The sequence below is a fragment of the Megalobrama amblycephala genome, linkage group LG17 (genome assembly GCF_018812025.1).
Source record: "Megalobrama amblycephala isolate DHTTF-2021 linkage group LG17, ASM1881202v1, whole genome shotgun sequence".
In the NCBI taxonomy this organism is placed as follows: Eukaryota; Metazoa; Chordata; class Actinopteri; order Cypriniformes; family Xenocyprididae; genus Megalobrama; species Megalobrama amblycephala.
Genome location: NC_063060.1, coordinates 31064025 through 31084183, shown reverse-complemented (window position 1 = coordinate 31084183; position 20159 = coordinate 31064025). Strand labels below are relative to the sequence as shown.

At 37.1% G+C, this 20159-nt stretch overlaps 3 protein-coding genes across 8 annotated transcripts; 1 reads left to right on the top strand and 2 right to left on the bottom strand.

The window, feature by feature from the left end:
• Positions 1-8: 8 nt before the first annotated feature.
• Positions 9-1053, bottom strand: mrpl34 (mitochondrial ribosomal protein L34). The gene is made up of 2 exons (XM_048162217.1): positions 872-1053; positions 9-447 (listed from the first exon to the last, which is right to left on the bottom strand). Exons 1-2 carry the CDS (start codon positions 925-927, stop codon positions 132-134), a joined length of 372 nt encoding a protein of 123 aa, XP_048018174.1. The 5' UTR covers positions 928-1053; the 3' UTR covers positions 9-131.
• A 1026-nt stretch (positions 1054-2079) lies between these two features.
• Positions 2080-11234, top strand: trnau1apb (tRNA selenocysteine 1 associated protein 1b). Of its 6 annotated transcripts, none has more exons than XM_048162211.1 (10): positions 2080-2416; positions 2984-3081; positions 4868-4967; positions 5393-5445; positions 6314-6352; positions 8676-8807; positions 9259-9378; positions 9866-10103; positions 10256-10301; positions 10395-11234. In XM_048162211.1, the coding sequence occupies exons 1-10, from the start codon at positions 2381-2383 to the stop codon at positions 10535-10537; spliced, it is 1005 nt and encodes a 334-aa protein (XP_048018168.1). In that variant the 5' UTR covers positions 2080-2380; the 3' UTR covers positions 10538-11234. The 6 variants fall into 6 exon arrangements, with proteins under 6 accessions (XP_048018168.1, XP_048018170.1, XP_048018169.1 ...); XM_048162212.1 differs by having other exon boundaries at positions 2120-2416; positions 10259-10301; XM_048162213.1 differs by lacking the exon at positions 6314-6352 and having other exon boundaries at positions 2096-2416.
• A 1388-nt stretch (positions 11235-12622) lies between these two features.
• On the bottom strand, positions 12623-15525 carry fitm1l (fat storage inducing transmembrane protein 1, like). The gene is made up of 2 exons (XM_048164808.1): positions 14712-15525; positions 12623-13358 (listed from the first exon to the last, which is right to left on the bottom strand). The coding sequence occupies exons 1-2, from the start codon at positions 14888-14890 to the stop codon at positions 12659-12661; spliced, it is 879 nt and encodes a 292-aa protein (XP_048020765.1). The 5' UTR covers positions 14891-15525; the 3' UTR covers positions 12623-12658.
• Positions 15526-20159: the final 4634 nt, after the last annotated feature.

Genomic DNA, 20159 nt, shown 5'->3' with positions numbered 1-20159 from the left:
GATGCAACTGTGCATTAACTTCTTTAATTTGACAATTATTTTAAATAGAACCCCAAAAGCTCTACTGCACAACTGACATTTAACTGAGATTCACTTCAAAGGTATATCAAAGCAACTGTCCGATCAGAGTCTCAATGAGTGAGGGATTTCCGTCCTTTGAGCATTCGGCGCAGGATTACTTCGATTCCACCTGGAGCGCTAATTCTTTTGATCCAGCCATGGGTCCTCTTTCGTTTGATGTTCTTTGGTTGATATTCTGTCCCACGCTTGACTGTGCGGACCTGTTGATGGTGCCAGAGTGGTTGCTGGAAAACACAGGCTCCCTCTGTTTTGGTGTTCAAGTTCCCTTGCAGGAAAGTTTGCTCGCCCCCTGTTCTTGAAAGAACCAAGGAACTGATAGAGCGTAGTTGACTGCAGCTGAATATGGTAGGGTGACTGCCATTACTCCTGAAAGATAATTAGAACAAAACATTTACGCATGCGCTGTAAATAAGCCCTGAAGACTGCAACCCAGTGTCCACATTGGTCTGACTTGCATGACTAATGGAAAATGACAGGTAATATGAATAAAAACATGTTGTCGTTCTTAAAAGGAAAGAGATCAGCATTTATTGCACAGCATTTCATACTGCACGGTAAAAATCTTTTAATGTTTTTTACTATGTTTTTGTGCAGTCTATACTTAATTTAGCTGGGGTTTTGCAATATAACGTTAGTCTAATTACATTAATACCATTGAGCTTTCATTGCTTTTATGACGCATAACGTTACGTGTGAGGTTATCATTAACGCTGATGGTTAAATGCACAGTCAACGAAATTTTCAGCAAACGAACTCGTTTTTTTTAAATAAATGGGTTGTTGCCACATACCAACACGAACTCTGTGCCCACGAAAAGCGCAAAAATGCTGTTCGTAACGTGCTCATTTCGGCTACAGCTTCCTTCCATCAATATCGTCCCAAAGTCATCACGTGTCTTGCGTCTCTTCCTCTGCTGGAGGACTGGCAGGAGTTTTCAAAACTCACTACTGCCCCTTGAAGCAAAGAATATACACTAACAAGAAGCGGCACTCAATAGAAAGTTCCATTGAAACACCGGCGCCCAGCAGCAGCCCTGCGTTTCCGCCATTTTGGGGTGAAAGCCAGTCGCATTCCACTAGTTTCTATGGCAATATCAGCAGCTTTGTTAAAAAAAAAAAAAAAAAAACGTACATTAAAGCTGAAATCCAACCTGAATGATGACAACACAGAATAAAATACTATAACTGGTGATCATCAAATCCTTTTTATAGTTTATTTTACACACTTTGTGTTTAAGTCTTCTTTTTTTCACAAAAACTTTGCTCTCTAGAAACCCAGTCATTTTGGGTTAAATTTCTTTAAAAGGCTCATAAACACTGAATTTATACCAACATGTGAAAATAAAAAAAGGACATGCATCAGAAAAATTGGGAATGTTGGACAATAAATATATGAATATAACAGCTTGATTTTGCAGTGTTGTCTAATGTCCGATAAAGCAAAAGTGTCTAAAAGTGTGAATTTTGCGATAACGGACACAGCAATGCATAAGATCATTAAAACGTACAATATATTTCAATTCAGACCTAGATATTATTACTATTACTCCACTAGGTCTGAAATATATTGTTTGCTGCAAACATGATGATCTTAAATGTATTATTAATTTACTATTAATAAATGTGTAAAGTTGCATAAAATGGAAATAGGCTACTCAATAAAGTAGGCTAATGTTACTTCAGATGGTTGAATGGTTGGATTCCACAGCTGGTAAAATAAAACATATATAAGACAATACAACATTTACTGTAGGAGCCATACAATTCTGGTGACTTAATTTGAAAACTGGTCTATTGCGCTTCTGATTTGGCGGTGAAAATCGCCGATTTTGGGTGCGTAAGATGTGAAGGATTCTATGGGCCAGTTAGTATTTTCAGCCCATAATGGCGGCCGCGCTACAGGAGCGCCATCTAGTGGCTGTTACCCAAAACATCAAAGTGTCGCCTCTTGGGTTCTAAGCTCTTTGCTTGAAGTCAAACTCGGAATAACATGTGCGCAGCACACTGCTGTATTTACTTAATTTTACTATAAAAACAAAAGCTGTTGGAAGTGAAACTATGCATGAATTATTTCCAGATATATTATAGATCGGTGTGATGAGCCCTAAGTGAACCAAATAGACAGACCGCCAAGGAAGGAGTGAACTCTCTGGATCTGAGAGAGCTGCGCGGCCGGAAGCGGAAGTGTATCTTCAGTAAACGTTCTGCTAGCGTAGCTTCACGAACCACCACGCAAATTCTGCAGCCAACTGTCGTTTAACTTCACAAACATCTGAAGTACAACAATTTTAACCGCCAAGATGTTTAACAGAATGACAAGCTTATGGATGGGTGATGTAAGTATTGTGTTTTTGCTTACTTTTCTTCGATAATTCAGCGAGTACGAAGGTTAGAAACCAGCATCATGTGGTTTTAGCTCGATGTTACGCAAGTACGACTAACAGGCCAGAACAAGTAAACACTAAACAGGACAGCTCGCTACAGAAATAAACACCGAATGTACACAGAATTTAAATAATATTCTATTGTATTTTGTAAACATAGTGCTAATTAATCCGTAGTTTGTGTTTCCTCATGTTTATTCTCGACAAGACACTCATATTTGCATAAGTGCTTTTGTGCCGTTGTGTAAATAATGAGACAAATTGCATGTCCTGTTTATGATTTCGCGTTAACTCACCAACTAAACAGGGTGTAGTGCACTAAACCGTAGTTTAAGTCAACTTGATTGTTAAAGTTTATGTCGCCGTTGCTTGCGCTGTAAACTGACACGTGACGCAGAATTTTCTGCTTTCTTCTGTAAATCATTAACACTTTTTTTTACATAGTTAAAATGTGCTGACATGGATTTATTGAAAATATAATTTAGGCCATGATCATTAATCTCATTATTTGTTTTTCAGTTAGACCCATACATGGATGAAAACTTCATTAAGCAAGCTTTCAGCACTATGGGAGAGACTGCCTACGGTGTCAAAATTATTACACATCGTGTTACTGGGTAAGATTACATCTCTTCTCTAAATAGTGCAACAGTCTGTTCCAGATGTAAAAAAAAAGCCCATTAATTTTCTCCAAAGGGATTTTTTTAAACACTAACTGACAGGGGTTGGACAATGAAACTAAAAAGCATGGTTTTAGACGACAATCATTTATTAGTATGGTGTTGGGCCTCGTTTTGAAGCCATGGTTCGATGACGTGCCCATCAAGCACAGTAGGGAATACCATGATATTTCAGCTTCATCCCCCGTGGTTCACTCTGGGCAGCAACAGTCTGGGTGTTAAGTCTCTTTTGGGGCTTCTCCACACCATAACTACCACACATGTGGGAAAGACCATGAAGGTGGACTCACCAGAGAACAATACATGCTTCACATCATCCACAGCCCAAGATTTGCACTGTTGGCACCAATGAAACAGACATTTGGCATTGACCCAAGGTTTGGCTATGGCAGCCTGGCCATGAACATTGACTCTGTAGATCTCCCGACTAACAGTTTCGGTGGAAACAGGAGAGCTGAGTTGCGCGTTTAATTTTAATTTTTTTTATTTTTTTGTATACAATCCAGGCTAGTACCTGGACATCCCTTTTAGACAGCTTCCTCTCGCGTCGACAGTTACTCCCGTTGGATGTGGTTTGACCTATGTGGTGGTATGCTGACATTACCCTGGATACCATAGTTTTTCGATACAACACAAAGACTTGCTGTCCTGGTCACAGATGAGCCAGCAAGACAGGCACCAACAATTTGTCTTCTGTTTAACTCTGATATGTTTCCCATTAGGACTGGGATGATACACCTATCTCTCGATTTGATACTATCACGATACTTGGGTGCCAATAAGATTTGTATTGTGATTTTTAAGAATTGTGATTCGTTATTGCTATGTATTGCGATTTTTATTAAAAAAAAAAAAAAAAAAAAAAAAAATTGTTTGCTTTTTAAACTATAAGACCATGGGGAAAAGTTGAATGAAACACTTATACATGATGGTGCAAGTCGTATATATCCGTAGATGTCTCTCCGACCGCCATTTTGCACTTTCTCATGTCCACTAGTAAAAGATGTGACATCATGTAATACTCACAGATACAGCTCATATTGCCCTCTTAGGGCTCACCACCAAAGATTTTTTTCTACAGTTTTCCTACATTTTTAAAATAAATATGCATATTTTGCAAAAAAAAGAGGAAAATATATTGTTCGTCTATAAATAATCATCATCTATAAATCAATATTTTTATATTTCTTCAATATTATGTCTTTTGCCATGCTTCTTAGGATTGTAGTTGGTTCCCTCCTTCAAGGCAATAAGTACACAGTCTTATACCTTTGTCTTTTTGTTTGATTTTCAATAAACTTTTTGCTTCAAATCAAAGTTTATCATGTTGTGATTTACCTCATAGCTGTCTGGTTTGGTTCATAGCACATAACTTCCAAACAAAAAGCTTTTTCAAATCTCTTTGGGAAAAATTAATGGGGGAAAATACTTCTGGAACCAAGGCTGCTAAAAAAGACCGCTCTAGACATGTTGTCAATAGTATCTTGGCAGCTGCACATTTAGGTCTACAACTTGTTTGTTTTCTTTGTGTCATTAATATCCAAACTCACTGGACATATGTAGCCTTATAAATCATAGGCAACATTAACAATAAACAAAATTTATTTTTGTGTATTATTATTATTATTGCAAAGCTTATTTGCATTTACAAAGAGCCAGGTTTCACCTTTTGTTTGTCTTTGTTGTCAGAGATCATTGAATATTCTGTTCTGTGTTTCCTCAGAGGCTCTGCTGGATACTGTTTTGTGGAGATGGCAGATGAGGCCAGCGTTGATCGTTGTGTGCAGAGGCTTAATGGGAAGCTGGTTCCAGGATCTAATCCGGTGAGTTGCCAAACTTGCACCCATTAAATTGTGTAGTTCAACTATACAATTTAATCTATATTTGATTTCAATACATTCATATATATAGATTATTGTAGGAAGGCATATCCAGCATGGCCCCCACCTCATGAGACATTTCAGTTATTACTCTATATATTACTAGTGATGGGCAAGTTACAAAGCTCAATTTCTTCCCTAAGGAAGGTGGTTGAGGCTGTTTATAAAATGACTTTGTTTGAAGCTGGTGAATAAACTCTGTTAGGAACTAGCTGACGAATGGGATAAAGCCAGTACTGATTGGTGGAGGTATGTGGAAATAATAGCTTCCTTACTCAAATATTAAGACACTTTGTTAGCGAATTATGTCCATACTACAGGCAAAGTGTCATCTCATTTTCTCATGGTTGTATTTCTTTTCTTTTCAGCCCAGGAAGTTCAAGCTAAACTATGCAACATATGGGAAAAGGCCAGAGCCTGGGTAAGCACACCATGTCCAGAGTAACATTTTGGTTTCTGATCTCTTTTTGAAGGAAACAAACAGAAGGCAGCTGGGTCATTCTGTGACAACTCAACCAGAGTTGCCCGGCTCAAAGACTAACAAAAATAGGGATGAAAGCCAAAATATGAAATGCCATGGAAAACTATTTACTAATCCACTATTTTTAGAGAGGGCTCAAAATGATGAATTTCACAGAGGGATGGGGGGGGAGGCTTTAGAAAGATGGCAGCATCATTATTAGGGATGTACGATATTGGATTTTTGCCTACATCTGATATGCCGATATTTTTCAACTCATTTTGGCCGAAGCAGATGGTACTCAAACAGGTATGTTCTATGCTATTGGTTTTCAACCTGTGGGCTGTGACGATATTGCATGGGGGCCACCATTTAGCAGTAGCTCTTCACTGCGGAACACGAGATCCAGGATCCAGATCCAGGGGGTGGACCAGGTAGGGTTAGGGATATGTAAAGTGGGAAAAGTTGGATCTAGATCCAGGGGGTGGAGATGGGTAGGATTAGGGATCAGGGGATGGAGTCAGGTAGGTTTAGGGATATGTAAAGTTGGAGGAGTTGGTTCTGGATCCAACCTCACCACCTAGATCTTGTGTTTTGCAGTGAGGACCATCTCCTCACTGCAAACTTTATGTATGTAAAAATGTCTAATTAAATATAATAATTCAGTATATAATGAAATAACAAAAAATAAACTGTTACTTTGCATTCACTATTTAAGCTTACTGTTTGGTGGTGTTGATAATAAACCACCAATTTGTCTACCATACTTTTGCTGCATAGTTACTGTAGGCTACAACAGATTTAAACATGGATAAATGGTTATCAACAGGGACGCTGAAAAGGACAAAGGCAGATGCATCAGCAACAAGTAAGGATAAATCTTAAGCAATGCCTGACATAAAAAAGACTAAAAATAAAGCTAAAGGAAGAAAATAAAGTGTGACTACCTAGCGCTAGTCTTCACATGTGTAGGAGCGAAGAACAAGCAGATGTGTTGCTGAAATAAAGCTTTACATTATTACTTTTTACGTTACTTTACCGGAATGAGCTTTGCGTCAAGCCTGATCTCCGTTTGCAACTTTCTTGTCTTAAGTCCGACATTCAGTGCTTAGTAAATGCTAAAAAAAACACCAACCTTTGCATTAAGTGAGTCACAAATATTTTAGTTTATAAGGTCTAATTGTTATGTGCCAGAGTCTCTTGAGGCTTGGTCAGGCCTGGTTCCATGGGGGTGCAGAGAGAGCATCCTCAAATGAAAGCTGTAATGGGATATTGGTGAAGCAGATTTGGCAAACTCTCCAGTGCATATGTCTTTGCTCTCTGGAGAAAGCAGAATGTTTCTATTTACAACATGCTTTTGCAGTGTTGAGCAGTGTAGCCAATCACAGATACATCTGTTGATTTCTTGAACACAGTGGCCAATCAGAGGTGTTTAAGTTATTCAGAATCCACTCAGCGCTCAAAATGTTGGAGATTGTGTACAGTGCAGAGTTATGCAAGCTTTCGAATCCTCTCATTTTAACAAAATGTAGACACAATGTAAATAGAATCAATGAAGCGGTCTATACTGCACAATAAATAACAACCACTTACATGTTGCAAATGCACAATTAACTCTTAAAATTGCAGTGATTGACCTATTGGCCATAGCAATGCACGGGACAAAAGTCTGAGATATGTGCATTAAGGCTAGAGCACCCAATTTTATTCTGGAACCGGTTGGGCTCGGTAACCCATTATCTGCATTTTCTGTTCATTGCCAGTTTATGCAATAAAGACCACGTTAGCAATCTCTGTCTGTAAGTCCTCATTAACCAGCGCAACAAAGATAGTCGGATCTGTTAAAAATCCTTCAGTGGGCCACGGAAACTTGCGTGTTTGGTTGTGTTCTATGCAATTGTTTTGATAGAAGGAAACGAGATTCATTTCTAGTTTCAACATAATTTGTTCCTCAGACATTCTTCTTTAAAAGAAAAAAGTATCAATTGTATACAAGTTGTATACAAGTCACGATACTATACCCGCGATACAATATTATTGCAATATTTTAAGCCAAAATAAGGAAAGTTATTTTACTTTTATTATCAGCCATTTAAAGCTGCTGTCTGTAACTTTTTTTGTGTTCAAAATTTACAAAAATTATATAATGAAAATGTACAACTTGAATCCATTTTCCAAACCGTGTTTTTGTCTTACCCTGAATCTTTATGATACACTTATAATAAGTGTTTATATTCGGACTATTTCAGACCGGGCTGGTAGGACCTGCCGCAGAGTATTACAGTAACTGCATGACTCGCCATAGACATACACAGAGAAAAGTAGCTCCGGCTACAATGTTCTTCCGCAAGATGCGTGCAGTTCTGTTTATTAACCACTAGAGGGCCAAAAATCACGGACTGCAGCTTTAAGTTTGGATAGTGCATTTTCACATCTATGCTCAAAAAGGGGGGAAACAGTTAAGGGGTTAAAATGAAGATGCCAAAAGGAAGGTTTAAGAACCAAAATCTAAAAAGATATTAAGATATCTTTCTTCTTGAGTTACAGGCAGGCAAACTTTGGAGGAAGAAAACACAAAGTGCTTTTGCCTGTTTTTGAACTGTCACCATTGGCATATAATATAATAAAGATTGCTAATGACAACAGAATTTGCTAATAAACTTACCAATCTCTTTGTAAAAATAAAAGAATGACGCTGCAGTCATTTTCATTTTTGCTCCAAATCTGAAAATTTTCAAAATATACATCCATGGCATTTTAATATTTTGGTCGTTCAAGAGTTCAGTGTAAAAAAAAATAAAAAAAAATAATAATATAATATATTTTTGTTTGTTTGTTTTTTGTTTTGTTTTTGGATGTTTGTACACTTTGGGGACTGTTTGGACTGAAAATAAAAATCCTTGCACTGAAGTGCTATTGTGGCTGAGCCATCATTCTTGTGCCAAGAGCTTTTACGAACACGCCTCTTCACAGACTTCATCACTATTAATTGTTTGTCTTTCTTCAGGAAAAATATAAACCGAATCAAAAATTTTAGCTGGGGAAGTTTCCAAATTTTGGTTGATTTGACACTGAATGGCCCAGCTGCTTTTTTTTTTTTTTTTGGTAGTTAAACAAGACATTGTTACAGTGTCACCTAAAAATTGTGTAGGTTTTTTTTTTCACTTTATGTAGTTTATTTTCTTCCTCAGCCCAGAATTCTCTGTCTTTGTTGGAGATCTCACATCAGAAGTGGATGACTACCAGCTTCATCAGTTCTTTCTGAAAAAATTCCCTTCATGCAAAGGAGCCAAAGTTGTTACTGATCCCTATGGGAATTCCAGGTATGAAATGTTTTAGCCATCACATCTGTACTGCATAACCTTACTTGGATTTCTCTGACAGTTTGACCTACTGATCTTCACCACAGATGAGGTAGTTGAACAAGATGAGGTCTCCTTTACATTTTGTTTTACATTTCTTTTTTAAAAAGCTTATTTTTTCGATACTCTTTACCCTTCCTCTCCTAAAAAAGGGCCAGACAATACATGGATGTGATTTGCCGTTGTTAACAAATCTGCTAAAACTATTGTTTTCCCCATATAGGGTAAGCAAGAGCAACTCACAATTGAAGTGATGCTACTTCATGTTAAAAGTAAAAGAGAAGTTTCAGTTCTACCATCAAATAAATTTCTTACTTTCTGAATACATATTGAAATATGCGTATACTGCATGATGAGGCGCATGAAGAGTGAGAAAATGGGTGCTGATGTTCTAGTTCTTTCAAATGCACAGGGGTTATGGCTTTGTGAAGTTTAGCGATGAGAACGAGCAGAAGAAAGCCCTTGAGGAGTTTCAGAACGCATCAGGCCTGGGAGGAAAATCCATCAGGATAAGCATCGCCGTCAACAAAGGGTACATTTCATATGATTTGTATTTAATGTTTAACTTGCAGTATTAAGAAATAAATTTAAATATTAATTTAATATTTAAAATAATAATTTTTACATATATGTAATTGTCATTTTCTTTTTGTTTTAATGTATATTCATTGTCATTGTTATTTAAAGGGATAGTTCACCCAAAAATGAAAATTGTCATAATTTACTCACCCTCAAGTTGTACCAAACCCATATGAATTGCTTTCTTTTGCTGAACACAAAAGATGATATTTTGAAGAATGTGGGTAACCAAACAGTTAATAGACCCCGTTGACTTCCATAGTATTTGATTTATACAGGTTTAGAGCAACTTGAGGGTGAGTAAATGATAACAGAATTCATTTTTGTGTGAAATAACCCTTTAAGTTTTGTGGGGTCAGTGAGACTTTGTCCTGATATTTAAACTTTTCGCATTACAAATCCATATAAAATCTTATAATATTTTCTCTTTTACATTTTAGCAACAAATCAAGCAGTTACCACAACCAGAATAACAGCTACAACAGCAACTATCAACAGCAGTACTATCAACAGCCCTACAACAGTTACTATCCAGGGTGGGGCTATGATCAGTACAGCAGTTACAACTACGGATATAACCCTTATGCTACCCCCCCGCCAGTTCCACATGGGATGATGGGAGTGCCCCCACCCATGGGGGTGCCCCCCATCACCTCTGATATGCAGGGATCCACAGAGGTATCTTTGCAGCTTTATCAAAACAGCAGTGTGTGTATATATATATATATATATATATATATATATATATATATATATATATATATATATATATATATATATATATATATAATATTTCTGTTCTGGAATTAACCATTTTTATTTTGCTTTTGCAGTCCCAAGATGGCACTGAGGATGTTGAGGAGGACCCTGCAGAAGGTAATATTTAGGTCCACTGATTAATTGATCAAATTGTTGATTATAGAAAGAACACGCATTAGTGTATTATTTACCATCTTTCTTCTTCCTCAGACCCTAACCTACAGGTGGATGTGGATGCACTAAATAAGCAATACATGGAACGCAGCGAGGAGCTTTATGATTCACTCATGGATTGCCACTTGCTGCCATTGGACAGTGTCACATCTGAAATTCCTATGATGAATGGTTCCTGACTGTCTGTACCAACCACAACCCAGGATTATTATACTTTGTGAAGGAACATGCCTTTTTTATAATGCTCTGAGGAAGTTTTCAGAGAATGTTTTTTCTCCTTTTCAGCCTTTTATTTGAAGCTTCATCCCAGCAGGCAAGATGTTTTTCTTGTGCATGTCCATCACCTTTTTTCTTCTTTTCAAAGTTAGGTAGTGCAGGTTTTGTTGAACAGAGGTTTTTTTTTTTTTTTTTTTTTTAAGATGGATGGAAAGAATCTACTTCATTACCATTGACATTTTTAACCGGGAGCTGTTCCTACTCTTGCCTTATTAAACTTTTCCATTAGAAATTTGAAGCATGCTTTGTTGGTACTATAACTACACTTGTGTGGTCCAAATGAGCATTTATATCTCTTTAAATATACCCCATTTTGTCTGTCATGAGACCACTGATGGTTTTTGTAAGCTTTGTTCAAGAGATGGGTCATTTTTAGCAATGTTTGCAAAGCGAGACTGCGAAAAAATGAATACAACAATGACCCGGAATTAATCTCTGTCTGTCCTTAAATGACATATGCGTTTGAGCATAATTGAATCACAAGTTTTTTTATTTAAAGCTGAGATTTTCTGAAATTCTTTGAGTATTTTTGTAATAAAAAACAAATGGAGATTGTCAAGGATGAACCTAATAAATTACCGTGTCTCATTTGTCTCTTCATTTGTTTGGAATAATTTTATCTGTGAAATCAGTATTGTGTTAGGATCAAAACTACTGGTGAAAAAAAAAAAAAAAAAAAAAAAATCAATAAAGGGATAGTTCACCTGTTCCAAATGTGTTTGACTTTTTTCCCCCTTGGGTGCAAATGATATAAGCTACTGAGGCTCAAAGAGCATTGGAAATCACCAAAAAAACCGTGGATGAGTAAATGACTAATTTTTATTTTGGACTGAACTATCCCTGCACCTTCTCAACCCCCATCTATCATGTTATAAGCTGTTATTAATAGAGTGAGAATTTAGTAAACATATGTATGAATGAAATGCATGAATACCAGCAATTTTAAAATATATTATTTAAAGGTGCCCAAGAATGCTTTTTCACAAGATGTAATATAAGTCTAAGGTGTCTCCTGAATGTGTCTGTGAAGTTTAAGCTCAAAATACCCCATAGATTTTTTTAAATTAATTTTTTTAACTGCCTATTTTGGGGCATCATTAACTATACACTGATTTTTTCAGTCGCCGCCCCTTTAAATCTCGTGCCCCCTGCCTCACGAGCTCTCGACTATATTACAGCGCATTTACAAAGTTCACACAGCTAATATAACCCTCAAATGGATCTTTACAAGATGTTCGTCATGCATGCTGTGTGCATACATCGAATTATGTGAGTAAAGTATTTATTTTGATGTTCACATTTGATTCTCTATGAGTTTGAGGCTATGCTCTGTGGCTAAAGCTAACATTACACACTGTTGGAGAGATTTATAAAGAATGAAGTTGTGTTTATGAATTATACAGACTGCAAGTGTTAAAAATGAAAATAGTGACGCTCTCATTGTCTCCGTGAATACAGTAATAAATGATGGTAACTTTAACCACATTTAACAGTACATTAGCAACATGCTAACGAAACATTTAGAAAGACAGTTTGCAAATATCACTAAAAATATCATGTTATCATGGATCATGTCAGTTATTATTGCTCCATCTGCCATTTTTCGCTGTTCTTGCTGGCTTACCTTGTCTGTGCACAGATCCAGACGTTAATACTGCCTTTCCTTGTCTAATGCTTGAACATGGGCTGGCATATATGCAAATATTGGGGGCGTACACCCCGACTGTTACGTAACAGTCGGTGTTATGTTGAGATCCGCGTTTTCCGGAAGTCTTTTAAACAAATGAGATTTACATAAGAAAGAGGAAGCAATGGGGTTTGAAACTCAATGTATGTCTTTTCCATGTACTGAACTCTTGTTATTCAACTATGCCAAGATAAATTCAATTTTTCATTCGAGGGCACCTTTAACAAATATACATTAATTTTGTATTGACGAGATTTGGCTGTATATCCTGTAGGTTTCACTGGAATAATACAGAACTACATATAATTCAGCCAAGCTTTAATTCTTCAAGCCTTTTCTAGTTGATCTCTTTAGCATTATTTTCACACAGTGGCTCAGATGTCTCATCCTGTTTGCTCTGTGTAGACAAAAGTCCCACCCCTGGCCTCCCAGGGCAGTACCAACTAGGTCCAAGTCGGTACCAGCCCTGATATAATGCTCTCCAGCTCAAACAACCCAGAGCGCCTCCCAGAAGCTGAGTAGGAAATTGTGGGAAGTAAGCCAGCAGACAGAGCAGCAGGAACACCCAGAGACTCAACAGCAGGACACAGAACAGGAAGAGGATGCGCAGCGGGGCTTCAGAGGGTCCACCCAGGTTAAGGTAGGGCCCAAATACTGCAGTCTCTTCAGCTAGAAGCAGGCAGCACAAACACAGTAGGAGGGCATCTTCAGATACTTCATAGCCACGCCACAACATGCCAGAGCGGACGCAGGCCTCCTTTGTTTCACCTTCCCGTAAAAGCAGTAAAGGTTGGCCATCTCCATTGGTCCCTGAAGCCAGTTCAAGAGTGGAGCTGAGGGGCTCGTAACAGCTCCCGGTGGCATTCTCCAACAGACAAAGCAGTTTGCGAAAGCCCAGCCACAATCCACCTGCCACAGCTAGCCGAGAAAGGTGTCGCAGAGAAAGTGTGAGTGAGCGACGAACTGAGAAAGAGAGGACGAAGACAAAAGAGCCAACAAAGATGCAGGTCCAGCCCCAGCCTGAGCGCAGGAAAACCCTAAAAATGAATGGTGAATGACCATTAATATTGAGCACAGTGTCTTGTTTCCTACATTCTGTTTTCACTCATTAGCAAGTGCAATTGCTAGTGTTGAAGCAGTTCTTTATTGCATATGCAGCTTGTGAACAACTCTGTACTTAAGGTAAAGACAATTTATATCTATATATCCATAACAGTATCAAAAAGAGCATCAAATTATAAGTACACTTTTTTGATGGGTGGCCTGTGCCTGTAGTTAGAAATTCATATTATATAAAACACACCTTTTAAAAGTTGCAAAGTAACTAAAATAAGTGTCATTCCACAAAGCCAGTATGATTCAAATCTTCTCCTTTAATAAAAGTTTAAAAAAACATGACATACATTTGATCTTTATATTAGAAATGATCTTGTTTGTTCAGTTGACACCAGCTATTTTGTCATGTCCCTCATGGCCTTCAATGAAAGTGTACTTGGGATATGAATAATAAAATTAGAACAAAGTCTATGCATTTTACCATTCCCATTATCTATCTGTGTTTTTTTTTTTTTTTTTTTTTTTTAAGTAATTTCATGATTATTCATTAAAATCACATTATTATAGTTCCGTACCTCAACAACCCCTCAACCCTGTTACACAAATCATTCTCCCCCCATAAAAATAATGAGCTGATACTTATGTGACATCAATAACAGGAAATGACATCATAGATGTCTTCTTAACAACAATGTGTAACAACAACAGGTAAGTTACCACCTTCTTTTATAACTATAACTTATTTATATTGTGGTTGTCAAGCTCAACGACTCAACCCTGTTACATCAAATAAAGATAGAAAACTATTACTTGTGAAAATGATCTTTGTTATTTCAACAATATACATGATTTCTTAATATCATGCATGCCTGTGCTCTTATTCACTACATGCAGAGCAGTGGCCATTTTGAGCAAAAAAATCACAACCCCATCACACTCAACCCTGTTACTTCTTTGATCATAAAGGGGTTGTGAGATTGTGATGGGGTTGTGTTTTTAACAGTTTGGTTCTGAAGATATCCAGAAATTTAAATGAATTATTATATTTGATCAAGAGTCTTATACCTATTCATAGTATAGGTGCAGCTGTCTTTATGAGTGAGTCATTGAATCATTTACTCAACACTAATTCATTCAGAAACACTATTAGGCTACTGCGCGTTGCACTGACTTATTTATTGAACTGTTGTGTAAAACAATGCCACAATCATGCTGTTGTGATTGGCACAAGGCCGCAGGACACCCAGCGTGCTTGCTAGTGTCATATTGTGCTTAACTGAATTATTGAATTTTAATGTCATTCATTTGCACATATTTGCATTTGTACAGCTTACCTGTAGAGAAAGTGAGTCCTCTTTGCAAACACACTATAATGGGAAACCCATAGATTCAGGAGGGGACCAAACAAAAGTAATGCTGACAGCAACAAATGAAAATGACGTCGAAATGATGAGTTGCCAAGAAGTCCAGCTGCCAGGTCAGTAATGACCACAAGGATAGAGTTTAGAAACATTTGTATTTTCCTTAACCACACCAGCAAATAACAGTTAATATGGATTGGTTGTTGTTGTTAGAGTTTCTCTCAGAAATCCTACAAAAACTTCCTCAGTGACAGAGGCAATGTGTCAGAGTTGCACAAATTCTATTATTGTAACGTAAAAAAATACAGAGTTATTAAACAGTAAGCATGTCCAATGATAAATTCAAATGTCTTTTCCAATTGACAGTTTCCAATAGGATGTTCTCATTCACTGGAATCACTTTTCTAGCAACGCATGTATTAGATATGCTTCTGTAGTTAGTCACATATATTGATGCTGCATTTAATCGAGGTATAAAATGGCATGTGCTACTTTAGTGGTTTCCTCTTCTTACAATCGGTGTCCTCTAACCTTCAGGAGATTTTCACGGCCTATCTCTCCTCTGATCTGTATCTTTCCGGAAATCTGTGAGCACTCCCCCTTTATGTGCTTGCAGCCAACAACTTCCGTTTACTCCTTGCGTCCAAGAGAAAGAAAATCCTGTTCATTCCTGATTTCCATGTTCTTTGAATCCGTCAATTCTCTAGCAGCACAACTGCTCGAACAGAGGGTCTCTTGCACCTTTCACATGGCCCACTCGCTCCCCACCCCCTCAGAACAGAAAAAGAAATGTTGTCGCCTTCTGTACATTCGTGTTGGCGGGTGTCATGTTGCAATTTCACAGTTCTGTGTGAAAATGCTCTGTAACTGTACTATCGTTAGTTAGTAAAGGATTGGTGCTCAAAAACAAAATGACAAATGTGAATTGACAATGAAAAATGACAAATGTTAATGTTCACAACAGATAATGTGAATGTGATTAACCATTGAACATCTCGGTGAACATTTTAGTGCTCTTTTTCAAAGGATGAGTGTAAAGTAATGGTCTTAAAATGTCAGTGGTTCACTGCTGTATAAATGTCAGTAAATTCTATTACAGTGGGGTGCTTTTCAATTCATCTATATTTAGCTCTAACCTTTGTACTGTATTTTTATCCCACTCTGCTGCTTTCTCCATTCTTAGATTCAGCAGTTGGTGCTGCCTGTCTCTGTCAATCACTGAGTCCCTTTATGGGCTCCACTGTCTGCACCAACTGCATTATCTTCTCTGGCTCTTCCAAACACCAGTCTGCTCTCTCTCTCCCAGGCTTTCTTTAATTAGCTCCATATTAAGATAAATGTAGTGTCTTTGGTATGTGTTTTAAGAGCATGCAGTGTATACACACTGGTGAAGCGTTCCTGTAAATAAAAGTATTCCTCTCCTACTGTTTTTCATATAAAATTCAAGACGCATCCATATTTCCACAATATAAAGGGTTTTATATGATTAGATAGTAGGTTTTTAGTTCATGTTTAGATGAAGATTGTAAATGGAACAATTAAAGCAAAGCAAGCTATAGACCTTGTGGGTAGACCCCATATTGAATTTTTACACAAATGGAAACAAGGCTGCGAGGGATAGGTACTACATGTCCTTTTAAAAAAATCACAACTTTCAAAACTGTTTAATGGAGTTTCTGTCAAATTAAAGTCTTTTCTAAAGATGTTTCATCAAAAATTAAGATTGTGCTACCCTGACTAAAGTCCATATTCAAGCCAAGAATCAATAACCTATGTAATGTAATGTTAAGTTGATCATCAGGTTGAAGATTTCAAATCACACACACACACACACACACACACACACACACACACACACACACACACACACACACACACACACACACACACACACACACACACACACACTTCTCCATAGATGTAATGGTTTTTATACTCTACAAACTGTATATTCTATCCCCTTACACTACCTCTACTCCTAAACCTACCCATCACAGAAAACGGTCTGCATTTATTTTATTTTAATTAAAAAACATTTTGGTTTACTGGTTGTCCTCATAAACCATGTTTATGTTGTAATACCCATGTCATTATATACATTTGTATCCTCATAAACCATGTATACAAGAACACAGAGAGAGAGAGAGAGAGAGAGAGAGACAGAAGGGGTTTCCATGTATTATGGGGACTTTACATAGACATAATGATTTTTATACTGTACATGTGATCAAACTATATTAATATCCCCTACTCCTAAAAACAACCCTCATAGAAAACTGTATAATTTTAAATACATGTGTATGTTTTTGTACAACAGATTTAGTGAAAAGAACATGTGCTTAATTACCCTGTTTTCAGCTTGTGCTCAGTGAATTCAACTGTTTACCAGAAGGAGGCGCTTTAAAGGAATTAAAAAAAAAAAAAAAAAAAACCTCTTCAATCCTAGAACTACTTGATCATGGTATCTTAGGCAATGACGCCCCCTGGTTCTTGAATTGAGGTTTCACAAGATTCAAGTAAAATTTAAAGTTGGGCTGTATGAAGTCAGAATATCTTTCAAAATAAGATTTATTACACATTTCTCAATACTTACGTCACCTTTTTAAAAACTCTTCACACAGTTCTCTTAACCAGCTTTCATCTTGGCACAGCAGTTAACTTCACATTCAAAATGCACTAAAACTACCAAAACACTTTATTCATGTCTCAAATCAACTCATTCTTCCAGAACATTAGCAAAGGTTTTCAATCAACAAACGCACTTTGTCACTTATAAAACATCAACCTAAAAACATTAACATCAGGTAGCATACCACGTTTTCTTTTGTAATTTTTCTTTACAAAACAAGAACGACACTCTCTACTGCTTATAATTCAATGCAATGCATGTTACATGGCCCATGTTTATATTACAGAACAAAATTATTCCTAAATTTCCTCATTTGAATGGATGATAATGAAATCTAAAGACTAAAGACTAGAAATTTTACGTTCCCAGAACATTCTCAGAATGTCCCCACTGGTGTTAAGGATGTTTCCTAGTAATGTTTCCAGTACGTTCAGAGACGGTCACGATGTGGAGTTCTTTTAAGATTTGTGGGACATTATTTGGCTGACCTTGACAGAACATTCAGGATGTTCTCTCTTTTATTTGGAAATGTTCTCAGAACATCCCTGCTGCCCTTGTCAAAATATTTAATTGAACATTTGAGCTAAATTGACTAACACAAGTGGCTGTTCAAAAAAACAAATTTTCCTAAAATGTCTTACAAAAAAAAAAAAACTCTTTCCTGGATTATTATTATGAAATGTTTTCTGTGAAATGCAAAAATCTTGTAGTAAGTCATTAGCTGACATGTATGTGCTAATGTAGCTACTGTATCACTGCATCAGCAACTACAAAGTTACTGTCTTTAAATAAAGCAACATGCAGCAGAACATCAATGTTTCTGGATCATCACTGACCGAAGCACAGGCGCTACTCTCCAGCACAATGGTAACCTCACAAAACTCAGATAACAGAAACAGAACATTAAACACTATCTCTCTGGATCTCAGCATCTTCACTTATCACAAACCACTCTGACTTTATTACTTTCATACAAAACTTCTAAATGAGGTGTTGATGTTTTATTAAAATTTATAAATTAGGTAGGCGCTTGCTTTAGCTGGGCTCCTGACCCTTGACATTTTAACATTAAATTTTCTTCAGTTGTTGTAACTGTGTTTCTAAAGCACAACTGTTACAAAAACTCATCAAATGGATTTGGTTGCTCATTGTTGATGATTCATCATACAGTGGTCTGAAATGCAAAAACTAACAGTTAACACACTCTCTGTAGAGGATCAGTGAATCAGGATACTCTATGATGATTGAATCACCATCACTAAATAATCAAATTAAAAGTGCCATAGAATTAAAAATTGAATTTACCTTGGCATAGTTGAATAACAAGAATTCAGTACATGGAAATGACATACAGTGAGCCTCAAACACTATGTGTTTCCTCCTTCTTATGTAAATCTCATTTGTTTAAAAGACCTCCGAAGAACCGGCGAATCTCAACATAACACCGACTGTTATGTAACAGTCGGGATCATTAATATGTACGCCCCCAATATTTGCATATGCCAGCCCATGTTCAAGGCATTAGACAAGGGCAGCCAGTATTAACGTTTGGAGTTGTCATCAGACTTTATGCAGGTAAGCAAACAAGGACAACAGTGAAAAATGGCAGATAGAGCAATAATAACTGACATGATCCATGATATCATGATATTTTTTGTTATATTTGTAAATTTTCTTTCTAAATGTTTCGTTAGCATGTTGCTAATGTACTGTTAAATGTGCTTAAAGTTACCATCATTTCTTACTGTATTCACGGTGACAAGAGTCGTTGTTATTTTCATTATTAAACACTTGCAGTCTGTATAATTCATAAACACAACTTTATGTTAACTGTTTATGCAATGCATTATAGAGTCGAGAGTTCGGGGGCGGGGAGCGCAAGCATTTAAAGGGGAAGGAGGGCGCATATTTAATGATGTCCCAAAATAGGCAGTTAAATGTAACGAAAATGTAACGTTAAAATGTCAAGAATCAAGAGCCCAACTAAAGCAAACGCTCACCAAACGTGATTATTTTCTATAAAACACCCACGCAGAAGGCGATGTTCTCGTGACCTTGCGCAATGTTCCCTAAAAGTTCTCTAAAGGTGACGAAAATTCTGAACCTTTACAGAACATTCCTAAAATGTTCTCTTTTGGTAATGAAAGTGCTGCAGTTCAAGGTTCCTTATATGATTTTAGGCGGACATTCCAATTTCGCTAATTTTATGGTCACATAAGAATGTTACAAAGAGGATATTTGGGATATTAGCTGAACGTTCCCACACGGTCCTCTGTCGGTCATTTAATAACGTTCCCGATATGAGTTTAGGGGGACGTTCTATTTTGGTTATTTTATGGTCGTGCAAGAACGTTACAAAGAGGACATTTGAGAAGTTAACAGAACGTCCTATAGTCCCCTAAACATTCTCAGAACGTCCTGAATGTTCCCTGAAGGTCCACCAAAAAACGTCCCCCAAACCTTAAAAGAACTCCACATCGTGACCGTCTCGAGACGGTCTGAGAACGTACTGAGAACGTTACTAGACAACGTCCTTAACACCAGTGGATGTTCTGAGAATGTTCTGGGAATGTAAAATTTCTAGCGGGGATAACCTGACACCTAGTAATGCTCCCTTTTTTCATACGATGAATATGGAAGGCGGTCTGACGGAAGCTGGATATTTTACTTCATAACTCTTTAAATATGGATATGTTTTACACAAATGCATCGTTTCGCTTCAGAAGGCCTTTATTAACCCCCTGGAGCCGTGTGGAGTATACCTTTATGATGGATGGGTGTAGATGGAAGCA

Coding starts and splice junctions, on each gene's coding strand:
- mrpl34 (XM_048162217.1), bottom strand. CDS start 927: ATGAGCACGTTACGAACAGCATTTTTGCGCTTTTCGTGGGCACAGAGT. Junction 448..871: donor TGGGCACAGAGTTCGTGTTG/GTATGTGGCAAC, acceptor ATTATCTTTCAG/GAGTAATGGCAGTCACCCTA.
- trnau1apb (XM_048162211.1), top strand. CDS start 2,381: ATGTTTAACAGAATGACAAGCTTATGGATGGGTGAT. Junction 9,379..9,865: donor AGCATCGCCGTCAACAAAGG/GTACATTTCATA, acceptor TTTACATTTTAG/CAACAAATCAAGCAGTTACC. Junction 10,302..10,394: donor TGAGGAGGACCCTGCAGAAG/GTAATATTTAGG, acceptor CTTCTTCCTCAG/ACCCTAACCTACAGGTGGAT.
- fitm1l (XM_048164808.1), bottom strand. CDS start 14,890: ATGTTTCTAAACTCTATCCTTGTGGTCATTACTGACCTGGCAGCTGGA. Junction 13,359..14,711: donor AGGACTCACTTTCTCTACAG/GTAAGCTGTACA, acceptor ATTCATTTTTAG/GGTTTTCCTGCGCTCAGGCT.